The 25,089-nt window shown below is 41.3% G+C and overlaps 1 protein-coding gene across 2 annotated transcripts; it reads left to right on the top strand.

The window, feature by feature from the left end:
• Positions 1–10,303: 10,303 nt before the first annotated feature.
• Positions 10,304–17,245, top strand: LOC114639075 (zinc finger protein 14-like). Of its 2 annotated transcripts, none has more exons than XM_028787753.1 (4): positions 10,304–10,442; positions 13,988–14,114; positions 14,317–14,377; positions 15,234–17,245. In XM_028787753.1, the coding sequence occupies exons 1-4, from the start codon at positions 10,377–10,379 to the stop codon at positions 17,230–17,232; spliced, it is 2,253 nt and encodes a 750-aa protein (XP_028643586.1). In that variant the 5' UTR covers positions 10,304–10,376; the 3' UTR covers positions 17,233–17,245. The 2 variants fall into 2 exon arrangements, with proteins under 2 accessions (XP_028643586.1, XP_028643587.1); XM_028787754.1 differs by lacking the exon at positions 10,304–10,442 and adding an exon at positions 10,699–10,801.
• The last annotated feature ends 7,844 nt before the right edge of the window (positions 17,246–25,089 follow it).

Here is a 25,089-nt window from a genome sequence, read left to right as displayed (position 1 = left end):
GAGAAGGAGAAGGAGAAGGAGAAGGAGAAGGAGAAGGAGAAGGAGAAGGAGAAGAAGGCAAGTGTAATTTTGATAGGTCTGCATTTATATGTTACTTGGCCTTTTTCCATTTCAGCTTTTAATATTCTTTCTTTGTCCTGTATATTTAGCATTTTGATTATGATGTGGAAAGGGGACTTTATTTTCTGGTACAATCTGTTTGGTGTTCTGTAATCTTGTATTTTCATAGGCATCTTTCTTCAGGTTAGGGAAGTTTTCTTCTATGAATTTGTTGAAGGTATTTTCTGGGCCTTTGATCTGAGAATCTTCTCTTTTTTATATTCCTATTATTCTTGGGTTTGGTTTTCTCATAGTTTTCCAAATTTCCTGGATGGCGTGTCAGGAATTTTATAGATTTAATACTTTTTTTTTGACTGATGTATCAATTTCTTCTATCGTATCTTCTACACCTGAGAGTCTTTCTTCCACCTGTTCTTTTGATGATGTTTGAATCTGTACTTCCTATTCCCTTACCTAAATTTTTCATCTTCAGAATTCTCTGTTTGTGTTTTCTTTATTGCTTCTATTTTCATTTTCAGGTCTTGAACAGGTTTATTCATTTCCTTCACCTATTTGGTTTTTTTAAGGCTTTCTTTAAGGAATATATTCATTTACTCCAATTGTTTTTGTGTTTTCCCAGCTTTTTTGATGGATTTATTCACTTCTTTTTAAGGACAGCTATCATCTTCATAAGTGTAGGGCAGATCTCATGCCCGGGTCGTGCGGGGCCGGAGCCCATGCGCCCGCGCACAGATGTCAGGGCGGTCTCGGGGACGGTGGACGTGCGGAGCTGACCGCGGAGAGAAAGACTTCTCATCCCCTGTCCCGTGAGCTGGCGCAGCAACAAGAGACACAGGACACAAGCCGCGAGGCTAATAAGAGTACAGAGAGTACCCGGGGCAGACGAATAACTTCTCTCCCTCCCCCTGCCCCTCACGGAGAGGGGCGCGCACGAGCCTTGACTTACTTGAACGAAGAGTCCAGAATTTAAGAGACATGTGACGATTTAAAATATGTTGATTTATTAACAGATGACGGGCTTGGGTGGTGAATGATGAACTGCTCTCCCGAAACATGTCGGAAGGTGTTCGCTTATATATTGGAAATGGATGAGAAGAGCAGGGCCAGGGAAATCTTGAGGCAGAGATTTGTTCTCTCCGCCCTCTCTCTGGGCTCTGGGGAGTGTGGCCAAATTACCGTCCCACACATAAGGTTGATTTTAAAATCATTTTCTTGTGCTTCCGCTGTGTTTGAATATTCAGGGATTCCTGGAGTAGGATAAACTGAGTTCTGGTGATGACATATTGCCCTGGATGTTGATTGTGTTCTTACACCAGCCTCTAAGGTGTCTGGCTTGGGAGTGAGTAGAGGTTTAGGTGCCAGTCTCTGAGGTTGTCTTTATTATATAAATGATTTTTCCTTAGTTTCTGTTTTTTCTCTGCTCTTCTTGCCTGAGTGGCCTGAGGCTCTGGTAGTCAGTGAGTTCTCTGATATAGTAGTTGCCTCTGCTGGAGCTATGGTGGCCTTAATGATCTCTGTGATTGTGGGTACCTGTGTAGCCTCTGGTAAAACAAGGAGCTTCTGCCAGGGCCCTGGTCAAGAACTGGGTGAAACGGAAAGGAAGACTGTTAGGGGAATTCTGGAGAGCTCTGAGGCAAGTGTTGGTGGTCTGTAGGCAGGGTCTTACCTGGGGTTCTTGGTACCAGTATGGCCTCTTCTAGAGCAGGGAGGTTCCACTGGAGTTGTAGGCTGGGAGATGGTGAAAAATAAATCTTTTTGCAGGAGTTGCTGGACTGATCAGGTTCACAAACTATCTAAAGAGAGTATAAGCAGGAATGACAAACCTATTCCCTCTTCGGTGGCTTATAGGATGTTATTTTTCACGTGTTCTGCTTGTTTCAAGGCTAGAGTATGATCTGTGCTGTCAACAACAAAAAGGAAGCATGTCTTAAACAAACTAAATGTTTAAAACAAACTAAAATGGTATGAGGGGTGATCAAATGCAATGCGTGACCCTGCATTATCTGTAAAAGGCATGCTAGACATAGTGAGGGGTTACAACAGAGAGGGATTCCAAGTCAAACTCCTCAACAGTTATGATGACACAATATATGCTACAGAGTTTTTGAAGTATTTGCAGTTTTCAAATATTAAAAAAGATAGCATGGCACCACTCCATTTTTGTATCATGTACAACCATTATAGTTCATGGTTGATGATTCATACCCATTGACTTTTAGCTTGATACAATACTAGAAAAGAAAATTCCACTAAGGGGTTGAGGTGGAGACCAGTAGCAGGATACTTACTTAGCTTGTACTAGGCCTTCAGATCATTCCTAGCACTTATACACACACATACACAAACACATGTATGCATGTGTGCGTGCACACACACACACACACACACACACACACAACTATGGTTTGTCTAGTATATTGAATAATGGCCTCTTTAAAATCAGCTCTTTTGTATAAGATAGGAACACAGTGCAGAACTCTGAGTGACTATGTAAACCAATCTAGCCTTGAACATAGATGTATTCCTCCCTCTGCCTCCTGGGATAAATGACAAGCAACACCACACTCAGCTTTAAAATGGCTTTTAAGATGTTTGACAAACACAAGTTCTATATTTCTTTAGCTTACAGCATGGTGTTTTGATATATGTATGCATTGTAAAACAATTTAATCAAGCTTGTTAACACATCCATTACTTCACATAGTCAACAACTGTGGTGAGAACATTTAGGAAGCTCCAACCTACGCTTTGGAAACTCTGAATATGTTACAATGTATGAAGCAAAATATTAAAGATATCTATGAAATAAAGGCTACATTAGATGAACCTTCAGATAAAGAAATTTTTCCTAGGGTATCTAAGTTGGCCACATCAAGGTTGTTTGTAAGTGCAGTAAGGAGACAGAGAAGGGGTATCAACGTGATTTAGTATGAAAAACTCAGTTAGCCATTCTCGTCCTTGAAGGAGGAAGAAATTGTCAACCAAAGAAGACAGTAAGTTTCTAGAGGCTAAAAGAGAAACATGAACATGGATTTTCTGCTAAAACTTCAGAAGGTCCAACCAATAACTTGATTTCTGTGGTTGGAAGTGAAAGCCGATAGGTTTTATCTTGCTCGTGTGCATAGTTGTCCTCGAGGTTTAATATCTCATAGTCTATTGGACTGAGGACTAGTCATTGCTTGCTCACTCTTGATCAGACACTTCTCTCAGCTCCATGTCCCATGGTTCAGGACAACTCAGAGCATTGTATCTGTCTTTAACAAGAAAGAGAGAAAAAAGAATCAAGTATGTTCATAGCAGTATTTTTTTGTCTCATCCAGATTCTGAAATGTATAATTGACAAATAAATGTTGCGTATTTGATGCAGTACAGCATACTTGATACAAATGTGCATTGTTAAATAAGTGAATTGATCTTATTAATACACTTCTCACCTCATATATTCAAGAGAGAGCACTGAAGATATACCCTCAGTGACCTCCAATATCTGATATTGTATTATCACAAGTAGTCACCATACTATACATCTCAAAAGTGGTTCTTAGGTCCAACCTCATGCTCAAGAAAAGAAAATTAATAAAAGGGTGCATCACAGACACAGTCCACCACAGGATCATTTCCAAAATGTAAGAAACCAAATGACTGTAATATTGAATAACTAATCCTTCTGACTTAGTTGTGGTTAGCTTACAGGTTCATCAAGGCAGGAAGCATGGCAGCATCCAGGCAGGCATGGAGCTGGAGTTGCTGAAAGTTCCAAAGACAAATAGGAGACGACTGGCATCCTCATGGCTAGGTGGAGGATCTCAAAGCCCACTCCCTCCCTCAGTGACACACTTCCTCCAACAAAGCAATAACTAATAGTGCCATTCCCTGGACTATTCCACTCCCTAGCCCCCATAGGCTTGTTCAAACACATGAGACTATGGGGCCATACATAGTCATAGCATAATGCAAAATACATTTAGTCCAACTTCAAAAGTCCCATAGTCTATAACAGTCTCAACAATGTTAAAAATCCAAAGTTCAAAGTCTCTGCTGAGATTCATCCAATCACTTAACTGTAATTCCTTATGAAATCAAAATCAAAAAAAGCAGATCACATACCTCCAACTTCATGCAGGATACACATTCCCATTCCAAAATGTCATCGTGAGGAAATACTGAGCCAAAGCAAGACAGAAAACCAGTCGGGCAAACTCCAGACTCCACATCTCCATGTCCAATGTCAAAGAGCTCTTCAGATCTCCAACTCCTTTCATCCTGTTGACTGCTGTTGGCAGATCTGGCATTCAGCAACAACAAACTTTACTCTCTTGGGCTGGTTCCACTCCATGTTAGAAGCTTTCCTCATCAGGAATCCCATGGCACTGGCATCGTTAACTTCTTGGGATCTTCAAGTCAATTTCAACTTCACAGCTTCTTGTTCCAATGTCTGGAATCCACACATGACCTCCTGGGCTCCTCCACAGGGCTGACATCACTCCTCTAACTCTTCCCTCTGTAGCAGCACTCTAGGCTCAAATTCACTCCATTCCATTGTTGCTGCTGTTCTTGGTGATCACCCCAGGGTACTGGCATCTCCAATATTCTGGGGTCTTCCACTGCAACTAGGCTTCACCAATAGCCTCTCATAGGCTCTCTTTATGGTGCCAAGCCTCAACTGCTTTGCATGACCCCTTCAGTCCTGGGCCAACTGCAACTGAGGCTGTACCTTCACCAATGGCCTTTTCTGGCCTCTCACAGTGCCAAGCCTTAGAGGCTCTTCATGATCCCTTCAGGTCTTCAAAATCAGTACCACTTGGGTGACTCTCACACATTACCAAGTCCAGCTGCAGCACAAAATACACCTTTGGCTATTTCTGAAACACAGCTTCTTTGTGCTCCCAGAAAACACTTCCCAGAAGATTTCACCTCAGCGATGCTGGTCTCTTCTTAATCACCACTAATTTCTTAGCTCCAGCTTGTAGGACCCAAAGGGCTGCTATGCCCTGGCTGAGACTTTCCGTGTGCTGCTGTCTGCAAAGTAACATTCTGCAGTTTTTCTAAGAACAAAAAACATCCAGTTGAAGGATGATGCCCCAGGAAGGAAACTTACACTTGACATTCCATTGCCCATCAGTTGAGTTCCTGTTTTTCCTGAGTTTGTGTTTTTCCTTCCCTGGCTTGGTGTATATATTGAACCTGCTCAGTAAAAGCTTTGGCATTCTCTCATAATGGATGACCCAAGTCTGAGTCTTTCTTTAATCCCCCAGGCCTATGCCCAAGCTCGGTATTGCGGGCCACGCTGGAGCTGTCACCAGCTAACCAACATCAACTTTCCAAGTGGTCCCTTCTAAGCCAGAGCCAAGTGGTTGAAGCTGCCAAGTCTGGTTGTTTGCTGGGGCTAGAACATGCCCCCTTGTTCAATTATATCCCTCACTGCCTAAGCTTGGCTGTCCTGGAACTTGCTCTGTAGATTGACCTTGAATTCAGGGATCTGCATTCCTGTGTCTCTTGAATCTGGGATTAAAGATGTGTACCAGCATGCCTGGATTTAAGCTTTTCTTCTAGAACTTGCTCTGTCCCAGGTTAGCCTTGAACTGAGATTTGCCTGCTTGCCTTTGTCTCCTGGGATTAAAGGTATATACCATCATAACTGGGCCTAAACTTTTCATGGCAATCATTCCTCAAGATCTGGATCAAAAGACTGTGTCCTATATTTCTGGATTGTAGTTCATTCCAAATTGAAAGTCCAAATGAAAACAACAACCAAGTTCCTTATTCAACTGCAAGAGCATGAACAATCACCTTAGCTGGATGGGATTCTGTCCTGAAGTCACCACTCCCTTCATCTGTTCTTCTCCTTGAACATAGAATTCAGCTCCATTCTACTTCCTGGTGCCCCTTTGTTCTTTGAACCATACATTTGGTATTTTTTCTTTTTAAGCTTACTATGCTTAATCAAAATTTCTTTATGAGACTAAACCAGAGAACAAAGTCTCTGCTGGACTATTTTGACTTCCTTTGTTAATGCAATTAATATAAATCTCTTTACCTTAGCCTCAGGTAGACTCTTCAGACAAGGGCAAAAAGCAAACAAGTTCTTCACCAAAACATCATAAGAATGATCTCCAGAGTTCAAATCACCCTCAGCTCCAATGTCTTCCGTATTCCTACTAGAATGGCCCATTAGGCACCATTTAAAGCATTCCACTGCTTTTCAAATCCAAAGTTCCCAAATCCTGCTCCAAAGACATAGTCAAGCCTATCACAGTAGTAACCCACTCCTGGTACCATCTTCTGTCTTAGTTGGGATTAGCTTACAGGTTCAGAGGTTCAGTCCATTATTATCAAGGCAGAAAACATGGCATCATCCAGGCAGGTATGAACCAGGAGTTGTTGGGAGTTCTACATCTTGTTCCAAAGGAAAACAGGAGAAGACTAGCAACCTCATGGCTAGAAGGAGGGTCTCAAAACACACGCTCACTGTGACACACTTCCTCCAACAAGGCTACACCTACTCCAACAAGGCCATATCTCCTCATAGTGCCACCCTGGGCCAAGGCCAAGCAAATTCAAATCACCACACCTTCTCTTTCATTTTCTTGGTCTCTCTCCATATATATGTGTATGTGTATGTGTATGTGTATGTATATGTATACATATATATAATAAAATAAATAAAATATATATCTTATATCTTATTTTATATTTATATTTATCTTATAAATGTTATACTTATTCAAAATAAATGTTTATTTTAAAATAAACACTTTAATATATTTTTAAATATTTAATAATTCTAAATATTTTTAAACATTTTTAAGATTAAATAATTTAAATATAATAAATACAATTTTTCAGAATATATTGTTTATAATATATAACAATAAAAAGTATGTGGTATCTTCATCAATGGAGTCTTATCATCAAATTATGGAAGGCAAACAAGAGAAATGATGATATCTTGTCATGTTTTGGATTTTAAAAGACCCTACTGACCTACAACTTGAAAATATGTAATACATACCTGGCACTACATTGACACCCTGTTATAAGATACCTGAATTTCAATTATATTTACATATGTATATTAATATTGCTTATTTAGTTTTGTATAAAATGGTATATTAGTAATACAAATATGTATGTATATCTATATACTGCATGCATATACACATTTGTATGCTTTTGAAGACTCCAGCTCATTTTCTAACACATAACCAGACTTAAGTCCAATACCAGAGGATAATGCCCTCTTCTGGCCACTGAGGGCATTACATGCATATGGTGCATGTACGTACATACATACATACATACATACATACATACACAAAACACTCAAACACATAAACAATACCCATTTACATAAATACAAACAAATCAATCATTTGTTTGAATAAATGCATAATTTTGTAAATGCAGAGGACAGGCATGTTTGTCATGCATACCATGTGAAGACACAAACATTAAGTACCGTCCCTGAAGCAGATATAAAGACCTCAGAAGGTTAAGAGTCATCTGAATTTGTGTGTGGTTCAACTGGTTAGTATACAGAGCTATGAGCAGTAGTTAGACTTTCATTCAGTTATTTATTCAATTTTACTTTATTACAGCATCCTTAATGTTTTAAGACACAACACATTTTTGCCCTTGTTTCAGATACTCTAAAGTTCATCAGTATGTAACATAAGGGGCAAGTAAAGTGTTTCCTCCGCAACATAAAATGATAGTCTTTATAAATTGTTAATCACTGCTGTCAATAAATCCAATTTAACTGTAATCCATAGCAACAAAGTAGAAGAATTTTCACTTTCTCCAAAATATTTATTTGAAGTGTACTGCCAAGAGAAACATGCTGAAATGGTGTTGGTATTTGCATCAGACTTGGAGCAGTGCATGAAGTGTCCGGATGATCAGTGTGCCAGCCTGGAGCAAAGTCAGTGCCTCCAGGAAGGAGTCACCTGTCTGGCTTTTGACAGCCTCTTGGGGATTCCTTTAACCTGCATGCCCTGTTCTTCTCTGTATTCACAATGCTTGTTCTTGGGGTGTTTGTGGAGCAGTAAGACACTCCAATTGTAGTAGTGGGTCACTCAGCAAGGCTCTTAATCCGGAAGCACTTTTAATCCGGTTCCCCTCAGGTTATCAGAGTTAATAAGCCCTGCTGAGGAAGCAGAGCATAAGAAGGAATACTGTTCATTAAATTGTGTAGATCATAAAACAGCTATGAAATTCATATGGAAGTGAGAACGTGTCAGAAAACTGACAACTGGGGAAGAATTACTGTTAAAATAATCTCATTTAATACATTTGTATTTTAGTATACTAGAGATCAAAATCTTGTGATGAAAAATGATCCAGCTGTACCACTCTTTGACATATCAAAAGACTGTACATCCCACTCTATAGACATTTGCTCAGCTCTGCGCATTGCTGCTCTAGTCACAATAGAGGCAACCAAATGCCTATCAGTTTATGAGTGGATAATGTTGTATATGAACACAATGGAAATTCTATTCAGCTGTAAAGAAAAGGAAATCACAAAATTTGCAGGTAAATGAAGGGAAGTATAAAATAAACTGAGAATCCAGCGGGTAAGGGGAACTACAATCCAGAACTGGAGAACACACCTGTGATCTAGATCTTGAAGCTAAAAACTCAAGCTTCTGACCTGGATCTTGACACAGAGATCTTGAGCCATAGTGTCCAGGAAAAGCTTAGGCCCGAGCAAGGTAACACACATGTTTAGTCCCAGAAAACTGAGGCAAGCAGATCTCTGAGTTCAAGGTCAGCCTGGGAGAAAGCAATTTCGAAACCCAGGCGTGGTAGTACACACGTTTAATCTGGGCCACACTTTCTGCTGGAGTCCTACAAAAGGACATTGAAAGAAGGCTGACTCACTCTCTTCTTTGCCTGCTTACACTTACTTAACAGATGCCAGCACGTCTGTTAGAACCTCCGTCTTCAGGATTCCAGCTTATACAGAAGACCAGCTGAAACAACTAGCCTAGTGGGACTGAGCAACTACTAGATTCACCACAGCTGCCTATTGTTGGGTTAATTAGACTGCAGACTATAAGACATTACAATAAATTCCCTTAATATATAGAGACATTCTATAAGTTCTGTGAGCCGAGAACCCTAACAGGGAGCCAAATTTTTTTTATATTATACTTATGAGTATTTTGCCTGTATATATGTCTGTGTACCACATACCTGCCTACTTTCTCAGAGGTCAGAAGATAGGTGTTAAGAGCCCCTGGAATTGGACTTGATACATTCTGTGTGAGCTGGGAAATGAACCCAGATCCTCGGGAAGATCAGCCAGTGCTCTTAATGATTACGCTATCTCTCCAGGCCCATTACGCCTCTCGTAATGCTACTGTTTAATCTATATTAAAAATCTTTTTAAACTTTAGAGTTGCTTCATACTGATTCAGCCTAAAATTTTTCTTCAGCTGTGTGTGTGTGTGTGTGTGTGTGTGTGTGTGTGTGTGTATGTATGTACGTATATATGTGTCCTGCCTTTGCTTGAACGGAGGTCTCTGAAAGAATCCCTGGAGCAGGTAAACACTTTCTGCTTCTCTGAGATATTGAGACACTAAGTCATCTCCAGAAATCTGCAACCAGAAAGATCTTTAAAGTACAGATAGAAACGGATTCTTTCTCGGGAAAGCCAGGGGCGATTTCTGCTTTAATGGCATTTATCTACCAAACTGGGCTGGTCTTCGACAAGAAAAGAAACCTAGCTAGAAAGGGTTACGGTTGGAATTTGTCGTTTTGGTTCTCCTCAGTCGGGAAAGAAAAGAATCGCTTATTCTGTTACTCAGTATCTGGACACTCATCAAAAGGCAGAAGGCGATGTGCGCTGTCCAATGAGGACAGTCGGAGAACAGAAAGGAAGCTCCTCAACCACCATCCTTTTTCCCAGGATGGTCGCAGGATTGCACTGCCGTGGCAGCTGAGGTAGTAGGAGTCGCTCAGCCTCTGTAGCTGTGGGCTCGCCAACCCCAGGAGCTTTGGTGAAGGCCTTGGGTGGACGAGAGCTGTCGGAACCTGGGTACCGGCGGGCGGAGCGGAAGTCCCTCCCCTGCCATCTTTTGTTCTGGCGCCTTCACACCGCAGATCTATACTGGCACAAGAGGACCGCCCTAGCCATGTGACACTTTAGCAGGAACAGTTTCGCGGGCGCAGACGTAGTGTCCGCTGCGCCGGGTGCGTGCGCCGTCCCATCAGGGGCTCCTGCGGGCAAAGCGGAAGTGCCTCTGCCGCCCGCTCTCTTCCGGCGCGGTGCTGTCAAGTTAGCTGAGAGAGCCCGGGGTGACTGATCCCCCATGGCCGTGAGACAGGCGAGCCCAGGAGCTACCGCGGGGCCGCTGGAGGCCCTGGGCGCAGACATGGTGAGCCCCGGGTGAGCTAGGCGGGTGGGCAGGGCTGCGGGGGAGTCCTCCGCCCCTCTGCTCCCTGAGTGGCTGGACCTGTCTTTGGGTTCCTTTGTGAACTGTGAGGAAACAGGCTTCCTGGTTTTCTAATGTATGCACTTAAGCTATAGACTACCTTCATAGGACACTGTTTTTATGTGTCCCGAAGGTTTTGTTGTCTTTTCATTTTGATATGGTTCCAGGAATTTTGATTTCTTTCCTTGTTTCCTCTTTAGCCCATTCATCATTCAGTCCTGAGTTGTTTAATTTCTGTGAGTTTGTGTCCTTACTAGAGATTTGTCTGCAGCTGATTATACGTTTCACTACACAGCGGACAGGTAGGACCCATGAAGTTATTTCAGCCTTTCAGATTTTGTTAAGCTTTGTTTTATGCCCAAGATATGAACTGTTTTTGAGAAGCTTCCATGGACTGCTGAGTAGAATGTATATTCTTTGATATTTGGGTGGAATATTGATGTTTCTCTATTTCTCATCCAGATAACCTGTCAATTAGAGACAGTCAGGTATTAAAATTACCTAATACTGGATTCCTATAATCTGTGTCTTTAATTCCACTAGTTGTGCTTATGCTTTTTTAAGATACACATACACACATATGGGTATATAGTCTGCATATATGTATACATTCCATGCATATCTGATGCTTGTGAAGGTCAAAAGAGGACGTTCCCTGGAACTGCACTTAGGGGTGGTTGTGAGCCACCGTGTGAGTTCTGGGAACCAGCCTCTGCTGTGCTTTTTATAAAATTGGGAGCACCAGAGTCTGTTGAATATGTTTAGGATTATAATACCATGTTGGTTAACTGTTCCCTGTGAATCACCTATTCGTGTTGTTCACCTCCGCCCTGCATCTTTCTTCGCTGGGTTGTAGTTTTCTTCTTCTGCTTCTCCTGCGTTGTTTTTCTCCATAGTCTCTTAAGTCTGTCAACTTTGATTTCCTGAGCTGTCAACCACAGCCAATCGCTTTCGTCGGTTGCCTTGTTTCATCGTGTACGGAATCAAACTAGGGCTGACTATCCCTGCCCTCCTGTGAAGCATAAGGCCATATTCATAGATTTAAATGGCCACATCCATTTCTTATGGTCTAAAATTCAAACCTTAACTGTGATCTCAAAATATTAAGGTTGTTGGGTTTTTCCCTATTTTAATGGATAGCTTGATACCTGCTAGTGGAAAGGGGAAATACAAGGCATGTTTCCAAATGTCGGGGGGGGGGCGGTATTCTATAGTAAAGAGATTGAGGTTTATGACATCATTGTACAATGCCATCTATGTGATAAACCAACTGTTTGTTTACATTTGAGCCAGATTAATACAGTTAACTTTTTCTGTGATATCTCTCTCTCTCTCCCTCTCCCTCTCCCTCTCCCTCTCCCTCTCCCTCTCCCTCTCCCTCTCCCTCTGTGTATGTGCATGTGTGTACATGTGTGTGTACACACTGCATGCTCACACATACAATTGTGTTTAGAAGTTGTATTGGCTGGTTTGTGTGTCCACTTGACACAAGCTAGAGTTATCACAGAGAAAGGAGCCTCCTTTGAGGAAATGCCTCCATGAGATCCAGCTGTAAGGCATTTTCTCAATTAGTGATCAAGTGGGGAGGGCCCAGCCCATTGTGGGTGGGGCCATCCCTCATCTAATAGTCCTAAATTCTATAAGAAAGCAAGCTAAGCAAGCCAGGGGAAGCAATCCAGTAAGCAGCACCCCTCCATGGCCTCTGCATCAGCTCCTGCCTCCAAGTTCCTGTCCTTTGTGAGGTCCAGTCCTGACTTCCTTTGGTGATGAACAGCAGTACAGAAGTATAAGCTAAATAAACCCTTTCCTCCCTACTTGCTTCTTGGTCATGGTGTTTTGTGCAGAAATAGAAACCCTGACTAAGATAGAAGTCAAAGGACAGTCATTGTTGGTCACTACTGCGTATTGCAGGCTAACTGGCCCATCAGTTTCCAGGGATTCTTCTGGTTCGGCCTGCCATCTTGTCATAGGTGTTCCTAGACCTTGGACGCTGGACCAAAAGATTTGTTTTGCACTGCTGGACTTTGATTTTTTGCTTTGATTTTATTGTTATTATCCCTTGATTCTACCTGTTTCAAGTAAGAAAGCATTTAAACTTTATTTTTGATTTTGTAAGATTCCATAGTTAAAATTATAAATATGCCTTACCATTGCTGGCTTTCCTTGAATTCTGGCAGTTCAAACTCAGGCTTACACAGTGGATGCTTTATGGACTGAGCCATCTCCTAGACCCTTCCATGAACTTTTTTTCTTTCCTTATACATCCCTCCACTCTTTACTCTTCCCTCCCCGCCTTCCCTTCTCCCGCATCCATTTCTTCTCCAGAAAATAGCTGGCTTCCCAGGGACATCAACCAAACACAGTGTATAAAACAAGATACAGTAAGACTAGGCACAAATTCTCATCATGTCAAGGCTGGATGAGACAACCCAGTAGGAGGAAATGGGTCCCAAGAGCTGGCAAGAGTCAGAGACACACCTGCTCCCACTGTTTGGGGGTCTCAGAAACCAACAAGATAACAACCATAACATATATGCAAAGGAGTTAGTGCAAACCCATGCAGGCTCTGTGACTGCTGCTTCAGTCTCTGTGAGCCTCTATGATCCTGCTTAGTTGATCCTGTGGGCTGTGTTTTCCTGGTATTCTCAACCCCTCTGGTTCCTGCAATTCTTCCTGCCCCTCTTCAATGGGGTTCACTTAACTCAGAAATGAAGATCTCCAATTTGGGCTCTTTGCCTGATATTTGGCTTCAGGTCTCTGTAACTGTTCCCATCAGCTGCCAGAGGAAGTCCCTTTAATTATAATTAACCAGGCACCAACCATGATCTATTCTTAACCAATCTGTTAATGTTAGTTTAGATGGTGGAATATGTTAATTAGCTTTGCATTCCTATTACAATATTCCTGAGAAAAGCAACTGAAGGTTTTTGTGATGGTTAGTCTCCTAGTTAGGGTAACATATTTGAAATCATCTAGGAAACTTCTCATGAATTGCTACGTAGTCACAGTATTGAGAAAAGTAATTTATATAAAGTTGGAAGGTTTATGTTTGTGTCATGGTTCAGATAATTCATTCTGTTGTCTCTTGGCTCCATTGCTTTGTGTCTGTGATAAGGCAGAACATTATGGCCTTGTGAATTAGCATTGGATGAAAACACTCACCCTCATAATCTGTTCTAAAAGTGTGCAATTCTAAGGCAGCGGGTGTTAACACTTGTCTGCTCTGTAGTAGTATTTTTGTGGGGAAAAGGGTAAAGACTTGTGCACTAGTAGAAACTGTAAGTTCCAGCAGCATAGTTGGTATGTGTTGTTGTTGTTGTTGTGTTGCTTCAAAGATAATGTGGGGATTTTTGTGTTAGAGAGTACAATTATGAATGTAAGACAGGAGTGTGATAACTGGGATATATATTGAACATTTAGAGAACATTCACAGATTCTCAGTGTTGTGAGTCTCATCTTTTCTTCTGAAAATATCTCGGCTATTTTAGGGCTCTGTGACCTTTGAAGATGTGGCTGTAGACTTCACTGTGGAGGAATGGGCTTTACTAGACTCTTCCCAAAAGAAGCTACACAAAGATGTAATGGAGGAAACCTTCAGGAACCTGGCTGCTATAGGTATGATCAAGATCATATTTTTACTTGGTCAACCGGATTCTAAGTCTGTCTTGCTCAAAAATGTTACTTCATGATTTGTGATATGGGAAGGTAAATTAGGTGGCTTTATCAGGCATGGTCATGTTATACCATGAATCTATGTAGAATCTGGTATTTTTTTTCTATTATGACTAAATCAGATTTCTCTGGGTCTATATTCTAGGAAAAACACAAGAAGACCAGAACATAGATGATGAACATAGATATTCTAGAAGAAATCAAAGGTAACTTTACCAACTCATGATAATGTAGCTCAAGAATCTGGAAATGGCCAGTAGGATTTTTTGGTTTTGTTTTTTTGTTTTTTTTTGTTTTGTTTTCCAGTAGTTTTTTAAATTAAGACAACTATCCAAATAAGCCCAACTTCAAGGTGATGTAATTTAAAACATTTCTTTCCAATAAAGTGTATATAGAATTGGAAATATTTACACTATTGACATGAGATACAAGTGATACTTTCTAATGGTTTTATATACACAAACTTGTATCCAAGCACAAAGTTAACAATGTGTGTAAAGTATGGAATATAGAGAAAATATAAAGGAATTTTATGTTTATTCTGAGAACAGCCTTCAAGATATTTTATCTATATGAAAAAAATTTAAAATAGAAAATAGTTTTGCTTCAATATTTTGCATGAGGAATACTCAAGTACTTGAATTTCGAGGCAAATATGAACCCACATATTAGAAGTTGAATTTGAATGTAGCCCATGCATCATAGCAAGAGATTGACCTCAAAAATATGATTAGGCTAGCAAAATGATTCCTCAGGTAAAAGCATTCACTGCAAGTTTGACTTGAGTTCAATCCTTGGGACCCATATAGTAGAAGAAGAGAACCAACTCCTAAAAGCTGTCATCCTACTTCCATATGCCCACCATAGCATGTGCACACACAAATAGTAAATAAACAGATGTTAGCACAGAAAAAAACCTATATGAATATAGTGCCTTAATATTACCTGTCTCCACATCCTGTAGAACCTTCAATCATATTCAGAAATTCTCAGGAATTCTGCTGGTAGGGAATTTATAACTCTGTTAGTTATACTTTCCTTTTTTTCTTTTATTTTAAACAGAAATGAAGTTGTGGAAAGACTGTTGGAGCATAGCAAAGGCAGTGAATGTAAAGAAATCTCCAAACAGACTCCAAAAACCATTGTGAACAGGAGAATTTCTCATAGAACAATGCTTTGTGAAAACCATGTGTACAAGGACAACATGCTCATTCGTCATTCATCCCTTAATGTATCTGTGCCTCTTCAGACTACACACAAACCTCATGAATATGAACTACGTGGAGAGAACCTCTGTAAATTTGGAGAATGTGAGAAAGCCTTCATTTATCCAGAATGCTTTCTGAAGCATGAAGACGGCGACACTAGACAGAGATCCTATGAGTTTAACCAGTGTGAGAAAATCTTCAAAAGTAATAGTTATGTTCAAATCCGTGTGAATGATGAAAGGAGAGAAGAAATATGTATAGATAAGCAGCATTATAATGCCTTTGCTTATCCTGATTTTCTTCAGTATGTTGAAAAGATCCACACTGGAAAGAAACCCTATGCATGTAAACAATGTGGAAAAACCTTTTCCTTTTTGAGTAACATTAGAAGACACGAACGAACTCACACTGGAGAGAAACCGTACAGGTGTAATATATGCAATAAAGCCTTCACTTGTTTAACTAACTTTCAAGAACATGAAAGAACTCACACTGGAGAGAAACCCTATTTATGTACACAATGTGGGAAAGCCTTTTCTTTTCTGAGTAACATTCGAAGACATGAACGTACTCATACTGGAGAGAAACCATACAGATGTAATAGCTGTGGTAAGGCTTTCAGTTATTTGACGAACTTTCAAGACCATGAAAGAACTCATACTGGAGAAAAACCTTATGTGTGTACACAGTGTGGGAAAGCTTTCACTTACTACTATTCCTTTCAGACACATAAACGATGTCACACTGGTGAAAAACCTTATGTATGTAAGCAATGTGGAAAAGCCTTCAGTTATTACAATTCCATTCAAACACATAAACGTTGTCACACTGGAGAAAAGCCCTATGTATGTAAGCTGTGTGATAAAGCCTTTACTACTCTCAGTTCTCTTCGGTATCATGAGAGGGTTCACAGCGGTGAGAAGCCCCATGTATGTTTGCAATGCGGGAAAGGTTTCAATTCTTCCAGTACCCTTCGAATACATGGAAGGACTCACACTGGGGAGAAACCTTATAAATGTAAGAAGTGTGGGAAAGTCTTTAGCGTTGACAGTTCCCTCCGATGCCATGAGAGGATTCACAGTGGAGAGAAGCCCTATGTGTGTAAGCAGTGTGGGAAAGCCTTCACTCGCCATACCTCCCTCCGATGCCATGAGAGGATTCACGGTGGGGAGAAACCCTATGTATGTAAGCAGTGTGGGAAAGGTTTTATTTCTTCCAGTAATTTTCGAAAACATGAATGGACTCATTCTGGAGAGAAACTCTGTATATGTAAACTATGTGGTAAGCCCTTCACTGGTCACAGTTCACTTCAACGCCATGAAAGAATTCACAGTGGAGAAAAACCCTATGTATGTAAGCACTGTGGGAAAGGTTTCTCTTCTTTGAGTGGCTGTCAAAGACATGAACAAATTCACACCGGTGAGAAACCCCATGTATGTAAGAATTGTGGGAAAGCCTTTACTAATCCCAGTGCCCTTCGAAATCATGAGAGGATTCACAGTGGTGAAAAGCCCTATGTATGTGAGCCGTGCGGGAAGGGTTTCATTTCTTTTAGTAAGTTTAGAATACATGAACGGATTCACACTGGAGAAAAACCATATAAGTGTAAGCAATGTGGGAAAGCCTTCACTGGTCACAGTTCCCTTCGACGTCATGAAAGGATTCACAGTGGAGAGAAACCTTTTGTATGTAAACAGTGTGGGAAATCCTTTTATACTTTAAGTGATTGTCAAAGACATGAACAAATCCACACTGGTGAGAAACCTTTCATTTGCAAGCAATGTGGGAAAGCTTTTACCCGGTCCAGTTCCCTTAAAATACATGAGAAGACTCACAGTAGAAGAAATCCCTAAGTGTAGAACATGGAAAGGCATCCTTTTTCTTTTTTCTTTTTTCTTTTTTTTTTTTTTTTTTTTGGTTTTTCGAGACAAGGTTTCACTGTGTAGCCCTGGCTGTCCTGGAACTCACTCTGTAGACCAGGCTGGCCTCCAACTCAGAAATCTGCCTGCCTCTGCCTCCCAAGTGCTGAGATTAAAGGCGTGCGTCACCACTGCCCGGCTGGAAAGCCATTCTTAACATGACAATGCATAGGCAGAGAACCAGGGCCATGTTTTCTGTAGGAATGCCTCTAGTCATCTTGATAGCATTCACTAACATAATAGTTCATACCATAGTGAAAAGATCCCACATGATACCAATAGAGACGAATACCTTAAATTGATGTAGATAGAAGTCTTCAGTTGGCTAACCTCTGAGAAAGTCCCCAGTATCAAAAGTTGTATAACAAAGTTATCAAAACAGTTTACAAAGCTTTATGAAAATCCGTTAAGTAACAGAATTCATTAATTCTTTTTAAGATCACTGTGAATAAACATTAACTGGTCAATAATTCAGAAGATAAATGTCTAGAAAGTTTACTTCTAATTTTAACTCTTGTAAATAAATTTTCAGGTGACCTAATCTCTAAGTGTCTTTAAACAGTAAGGCATGAATTTAATGGGTTGTGTCTTTACAGGTCATGTACATTTCTTCTCTTTTTGTATTAGATTCAAATGAAATATATTTTTAAGATGTTTTTAGAGTAATGTTAATAATGAGCTGTTGAAAAATGAAGTTTTATTTTTAGGCTTTCTCTGTTAGCATCATGTGGGAACTTTTTATCTTTGATATTTTTGGTTTTGTTTTGTTGGATTTTCTTTTGAGACGGAGTTTCTGTGTAGCCCTGGCTATCCTGGAACTGGTTCCTTAGACCAGGCTGGCATCAAACTTCAAGATCTACCTGTTTCTGCTTCCCAAGTGCTGGGAATAAAGTCATGTGCCTCCATGCTGGGCTCTATCTTTGATATTTATACTGTATCTTTTCTATTCTTCTCATTGTTAATGCCAAATACTTGAAACAACTTAAGGGGGGCGGAATTCCTTCACTTTGGCTCACAGTTCATTATGGCAAGAAAGTCATCAAGTACAGGAGTTTATATCATTTTGTGGACACTAGAAACTAGTGTGCATTGTAAGAAGGAACCAGTAGACCATTTCACAAGGATAGTTTTTCCCAATGACCTACTTCCTCCAATTATGTCATACCTGCTGCATTTCACCTCTCCCAGCTGTACCTCATGAACATATGCAGAGGGTAGTCCTTTGGCGAGGATAGGGCCCTGTTGAGCGAATCATTTCTGGAAATGACAAGGCATAGTTGTGCTACTTTAACCCTAGCACCTCACAGTGAAGTCCAGTTGATTTCTCAGGTCAGATGGCATTTTATATTTGACGTTTTATGCTTTGATATATGTTTTCTTAAAGACTTTGCACATTAGAGTTCTGAAAGTTCTGAACTATTTTGCCCAATTTACAAATTACCAAGAATGAAAGATACCTGCAAATATCCTACCATAATCATAAGTCAGATAGCATATATGACTGTTGATATTTACCTTTAATGTCAAGTCATTGTCGCGTGCTTACAAATAGTGTTTACACCTCTACTCCTCTTAATTTCAGTTCAGGCTTGTGTTGTCACTTTTGTTTCTCACTGTGCTTTACTCAGACACAGAGTTTAAGTGCCTTTTTACCAGAGATTGCAGGGACCTTACTTTTTGTGGACTAATATCTAACAAATTATGCCTCTAAATCTGTCTGTAACCATAAGTGACCATGTGTTTTGTCATTAAAATCACTTTTTCCCTTTTTGTCTGTTTTGGTTTTTGAGACAATATCTTACTCTGAACCCAGGTTAGCCTGTAATTCACTCTTCTTTCAAGGAGAGCAGGCCCAAGCCTGCTTGAAAGTCATTCTTACATTTCTGAAGGATTTGTTTTAGAGGGATCACTAGGTTCTAAACATGAAATGTCTTCTATACTACACTGATATTAAACATAATGAGACACATGCCTGGCTACACTGTAGTTGTGAACATAGACCTTTAGTACTTAGTATTTCTTTGTGTGTGTGTGTGTGTGTGTGTGTGTGTGTGTGTGTAACTGATTCCTTTTTTTAATTGGATATTTTCTTTATTTACATTTCAATTGTTTTCCCCTTTCCAGGTCTCTCCTTTGGAGACCCCTATCCCATCTACCTGCCCTCTGCCTCTATGAAGGTGTTCTCCCACCCACGAACCCACCCACTCCCTTCTTCCCACCCTGGCATTCCCCTACACTGGGCCATGGAACACCCTCAAGCCCAAGGATTGATCCTCCCACTGATGTCCAACAAGGCCATCCTCTGCCACATATGCAGCCGGAGCCATGGGTCCCTCCATATGTTCTCTTTGGTTGGTGGTCCAGTCCCCGGGAGCTGTGTGGGGTTTGGCCGGTTGACGCTGTTGTTCCCCTCATGGAGCTGCAAACCCCCTCAGCTCCTTCAGTCCCTTCTCCAACTCCTCCATCAGGGACTCTGCACTCAATCCAATGATTGGCTTGGGGCATCCATCTCTGTATTTGTCAGGCTCTGGCAGAGCCTCTCGGGACAGCCTTATCAGGCTCCTGTCAGCAAGCACTTCCCTGCATCCACAATAGCGTCCTGGTTTGGTGACTGTATAGGATAGATCCCCAGGTGGCACGGTCTCTGGATGGCCTTTCCTCCAGTCTCTGCTCCACACTTTGTCTCCATATTTCTTCCTGTGAGTATTTTGTTCCCCCTTCTAAGAAGCACTGAAGCATCCATACTTTGGTCCTCCTTCTTTTTGGGTTTCATATGGTCTGTGAAGTACTTAGTATTTCTTACCAGGAAGGCTGCAATAACACAATAAAGGGAAACATAAGTCATGAGAAGAACTCAGTACAATTTATAGGAGCAGTGGTGGTTCTTTTACGTGTTTCAAAAGTACAGTTTCACAAAGAAGTATATTGTATGTTGAAAATGCAAGTGATTCACTTAAATTCGAACTTCAAAGCTAAGCTCAGTCCAGCTTCAGTATATTCAGATCTTTTCTATTAATCTACAGTTGAATGCAAGTATAAAGCAATGGCTTTTATAGTATATTGAGTATATCGTACAGTTCACCAAATACTTGCATTGAATGGCATCAGTTTACGAGCTCCACGTGCTCCTAAATAGGCGGCAGCTTACTATGCTGCTTCCATAGTAACCAGCATCACGAGAAACTGGACTTGTATGTCTCAACTTTAAATTGAGTCCATCTTGAAAAATGAAGATATCTTCTGTTGTGTATTTTATCCCCAGCATCTTTACATGAAAAAGTCAATAGCAAGACCATCATGGGTCAATGATCACCTTCGCCTCAATTCAAATGTGTAATCTTCCTGGTCCCTCTGTGTATATACTGCTTAAATCTCTTGGGATTTGTATTGGTTACTTTTGTATTGCTGTGATGAAACAGATGGCAGAACAGCTTAAGGGAGGTCTCAGTTCATTGGCCCAAAGAAGGCATGATGACTACAGAAGTCAGGATCGTGCAGTGACATGTAACTGTCTTAGTCACTGTTCTGTTGCTATGATGAGATACCATGACCATGGCAACTCTTATAAAAGAAAACATTTAACTGTTTAGCTGGAGACTTGCTTTCAGTTTCAGAGGGCTAGTCTGTTATTGTTGTGGGGAGCGTGGTAGACATATAGTTCATAGCTGAGAGCTGCATCATGATCTGCAGACCAAGAGAGAGCAAGCTTGCCTAGTGTGAGCTTTTGTGAAACCTCCAAGCTCACTTCTAGTGACACAGTTCCTCCAACAAGGCCTCACCTAGTCCTTCACAGTTCTACTCCCTGCTGACTAAGCATTCAAATATATGAGCCTATGGGGGCCATTCGTATTCAAACCACCACAGTATCTGGCAGACAGGAAGCTACTTGACAGGTAGGAAATAAGTAGTCAAAACCTTCAAAAGCAGACCTGCTCCTTGTAATATACTTCCTCCAACCAGTTCCCACTTCCTGAAAGCTCTACATTCTTCAAAATAGTGGGAGCAAAACCATGAACCTGTGAGGGACGTTCCAGGTTCAAGCCACAGACTATCAGGTGGACAGTGTGTTTAGGAAAGCTATAAGAATAGCCCCAGGGCAGAGACAGGATTTCTTACTCTCATCTGTTGCTCTTTGAATTATGTATTTCTGTCATTTTTATGAATTTCTTTACATGCCATCACCACAAACTAGGAACATGCAAAGCCAAGCTGGAGTTATCTAGTCATTTATGTTTATAGACACATGAAAAATGAAATTGCTGCAAATGCTATCATAGTTGTGAACCCTGAAATGTATATCAAAAAGGAAGAGCTGTTAACGACAGTAAATGACGACAGCTGACATCATCTGGAATGTGCATCTCTTATAAGGAGAATTATCGTGGCTACTTAAAGGGGTCCACATTGCCATTTATTCTGTACCTTCTGGACCCTGTGTCAACAGGTATGAAATATGTGGATGTGGACACGGGTACAGGCTGTTCTACCTGATGAAGGTGACCACTATTGTTTTGTATGTATATGCATATAGTGTACGACTTACTCCATGTTAAATTTTTATTTTCTGTGCTATATGAGCTCATGTTTTTCATATGGAATTATGAAACCTAAGGTTTCTAATTTTCAGTACTGACTGTTTTCTTTCCGGTGATTTGAAGACTTACAAAACATATATGTATGTCGTTCTGATATATACAGAGTGATGGTTTTTAATGGTATGCAGGATTCAGAATACCTTCTATTCACTAGTACTCAATATTTAAAAGGAAGACAGCTGTAAAAAGCAACATGAAAGAGAAATGACTAAACCATCTGGAAGTCCTAACTTCTTAGCACCTCTGGCTATTCACCAATTCAGAAGGAAAATTCAGTAATCCTCAGGTCACATAAACAATTGTCCTCACTCCCTTGTCTCACTTAAGTCATTGGTGATCAGTGAAGCAGAATAGCCTGGAGTTTGGGCAGAGAGCTGAATCCAGAGACTCCCAGCTGGGGCCCACATTAAGGCTCAAGGGAAGAGCAATGAAGCTCCTTTTGGAGGATTCCGGACAGATGGCCTCCCCTGCACATGGCCTCCAGATGCCCAAAACAGTCAGAAATGCTGACTGTGAGGAGATACAGAGAACCAGAAAACAGGAGATCCACATTTGAATGTGAAGTCTTCTCTAAGATGGTCACCCTGGCTACAGGAGGATTGTTTTCTGAAGTGCCTTTTGGTTTTGTGTTGAGTGGAATTGCTAGAATCATTCTTTACCTTCAATAGAGTAATGGTGTCTATGGGCCAGGTGCAAAGCTCAACCATAGTATGCCTGGAAGGAAAAAAAACTACAAGTTAGGCTTATCGAGTTACTTAGGCAATCTCTTGGAGTTTATGAATTTGACACCCTCTTGGGGAAAAAACATGAAATGCTTCCACATTGGAAAGCAGGGATGGTGTGCCATTGTCAGGCTGTAAGTTTCCCCAAAATGGCAGTGCCACTGACAGTATCCTAAATGACAGTCTGGTCATGCTGAACTCAGGGGGATTGCTGGCAGATAGGGAAAAGCTTATACTCAACCTTCCTCAGAATCCTGTGAAACTGGTCCACAGCTAGGCTAGTGTCCTGGCTCTTCTCTTCCCTAACATTCAGGCTGTTCTGGCTTGTAAGGCTTTCCCAGACATTTTTGCTATTCTCTCTCCACCTCACTCTTCCCAGAGGTAGCCATGGAAGCTTAGGACTCCCCCAAATCCCTCAGGCCATTTCTCTAGCACCTGAGAGCCACCTAGCAGCTTCACGTTTAAAGCCATCAATAGAGCAGTTCAGTGTTTCACTGTGCCCTTCCTTACGGCCGTGATGAGCTCCAAGCTGCATCCTTCCTGGTGATGCATTCCAAGGCTTTATTTTAGTTCTGTCACCTCTCAGGTTTGGAAATCTGTTCAGCCTTCTAAATGCCTCGTGTCACTGTAACTCCGAGTACAGCTTGCTAATGTCTGGGCTAAGTCAAACACTTGTTTTACTCAGTGTGTGTTGTTTAAGTATGTACAGTTGTATACACCCACTTGTGTCTGTATAGAAGCCATATCACTTCTATCACTCTCAAGTTTTTGAGTTACGGTTTCTCTTTAAACCTGTAGCTCACCATTTGGGCTAGACTGGCTGGATAGCAAACCCCACAGATTCTATCTAGCCCACCATCATCAGCACCTCCCTAGTTCTTAGACTGCAGCCATGTGCTTCTGTCCTTTTAACATAGGTGCTGGATATCCTAACTCAGGTTACCATGCTTGTGGAGACAAGGATGTTATCCACTGAGCCATTTTCCTTTCCTCTGTAGAAAATTATGGCACATACCTTCAGATTCTATATGTATTGAATAATAGTATTCTCTTCCTTTTCTTCACTAAAATTGGATAGATTCAAATAAAAATTTGGCAAAACCCTGGCCATAAAGTCAACTGCCTGCCTCATCCCAAATTTCTCAAGCTTGACATCGCCTCACTGGCCTGCTCCTGTGTGTCCTGCCTTGCCTAAACACAAAGTCTGAGGCTGAAGAAGCAGACTGGCTCTGCAAAACTAGGTACAAGCTCTATTTAAATGCAATTAAGGCCACAGGAAGCCTTTGCTGAGAAAATCTGCTGGGAAGTGTCATTTAGGATCCTGATCCTCAGGTTGCTTATCTGGTCACTCCAGGCTCCCCATGGGTTTCTGAGAACACTAGAATCAGGACCATGGGCGCAGTCAGCCTTGCCTTAGAGATGAAGTTCTGTACCAAGTGTTGGTTAGAACTCCAGGCCTGGGAGAAAGAAGTTTATAGAAGCAATTCTACCTAATATTTTGTCTTTGCTGATGAGTCAAGGCGGCCACTTTTAAGGTGACAAGTAGCCATCCGGATAGTCTCTCACGAATCAAAGGCACAAAAGAAGACAGCTGGGTTTCATCATTTTAAGTGTCAACTGACAGATTTTTGGCTTTTTAAGAACATGGGCTATTATTCCAGAGCACCTGGGTCTGAATCCCACTACCACATCATGGTTCACAGTTTTCTGCAATTCCAGGGGGTCCAGCACTCTCTTCTGGATTCTGCAGGCCCCAGGCAAAACAACCATATGTATACAAATAGTTTTATTATTATTTTATTTACTTACATCTCAAGTATTGTCCCCTTCCAAGTCCCCCTGAGAGAATTCTTCCCCCTCCATCTGCCATCCTCTTTGCCTCTGAGAGGGTACCCACTGTGGGCATGCCCCATCCCTGGAGCATCATGTCTCTACAGAAATAGAAGCATCCTCTCTGCATGAGGCCAGACAAGGCAGTCCTCAGCTATGTATTTGCCAGGGGCCTTGGACTAGCCTGTGCATACTCTTTAGTTGGTGCCTTAGTTTCTGGGTGCTCTCAGAGGTCCAGGTTAAATGACACACTTGGTCTTTCCTATGCGGTTGCTGTTAGACGTTCCCGCAAGGCAGTTCTAGGCTAGTGAGCATGGATATCCTTTGGTAGTTGGTCTGATGCAAACCTGCAGATTTCTATATCTGAGTCTCGGAACCAATGATGTGTTTATAAAAAGATAAAGAGATAAAGAGAATATGTTCTGTGGGTGTGGAGAGGTATGGAGGAAGGGGATGTCTCAGCGGACCCATGCAGAGGCATCTCTTCCCCCTGAGGGACAAGTTACACACCGGTATAGCATAGAATAGAGTTTATTCAAGGCATGGGGAGGGGAGCCAGGAGGGTAGAAAGGCAGAGAGAGAGAGAGAGAGAGAGAGAGAGAGAGAGAGAGAGAGAGGGAGAGGGAGAGGGAGAGGGAGAGGGA

Source organism: Grammomys surdaster, unplaced genomic scaffold (assembly GCF_004785775.1).
Source record: "Grammomys surdaster isolate TR1022 unplaced genomic scaffold, NIH_TR_1.0 125672, whole genome shotgun sequence".
Taxonomy (NCBI): Eukaryota; Metazoa; Chordata; class Mammalia; order Rodentia; family Muridae; genus Grammomys; species Grammomys surdaster.
This window is presented reverse-complemented; position numbering and strand designations above follow the sequence as displayed.

Bases quoted from the DNA above. Each gene is read 5' to 3' on its own strand.
- LOC114639075 (XM_028787753.1), top strand. From the start codon at position 10,377: ATGGCCGTGAGACAGGCGAGCCCAGGAGCTACCGCGGGGCCGCTGGAG. The intron at 10,443-13,987 runs GTGAGCCCCGGG...CGGCTATTTTAG, and splicing joins AGGCCCTGGGCGCAGACATG to GGCTCTGTGACCTTTGAAGA. The intron at 14,115-14,316 runs GTATGATCAAGA...TCTATATTCTAG, and splicing joins CAGGAACCTGGCTGCTATAG to GAAAAACACAAGAAGACCAG.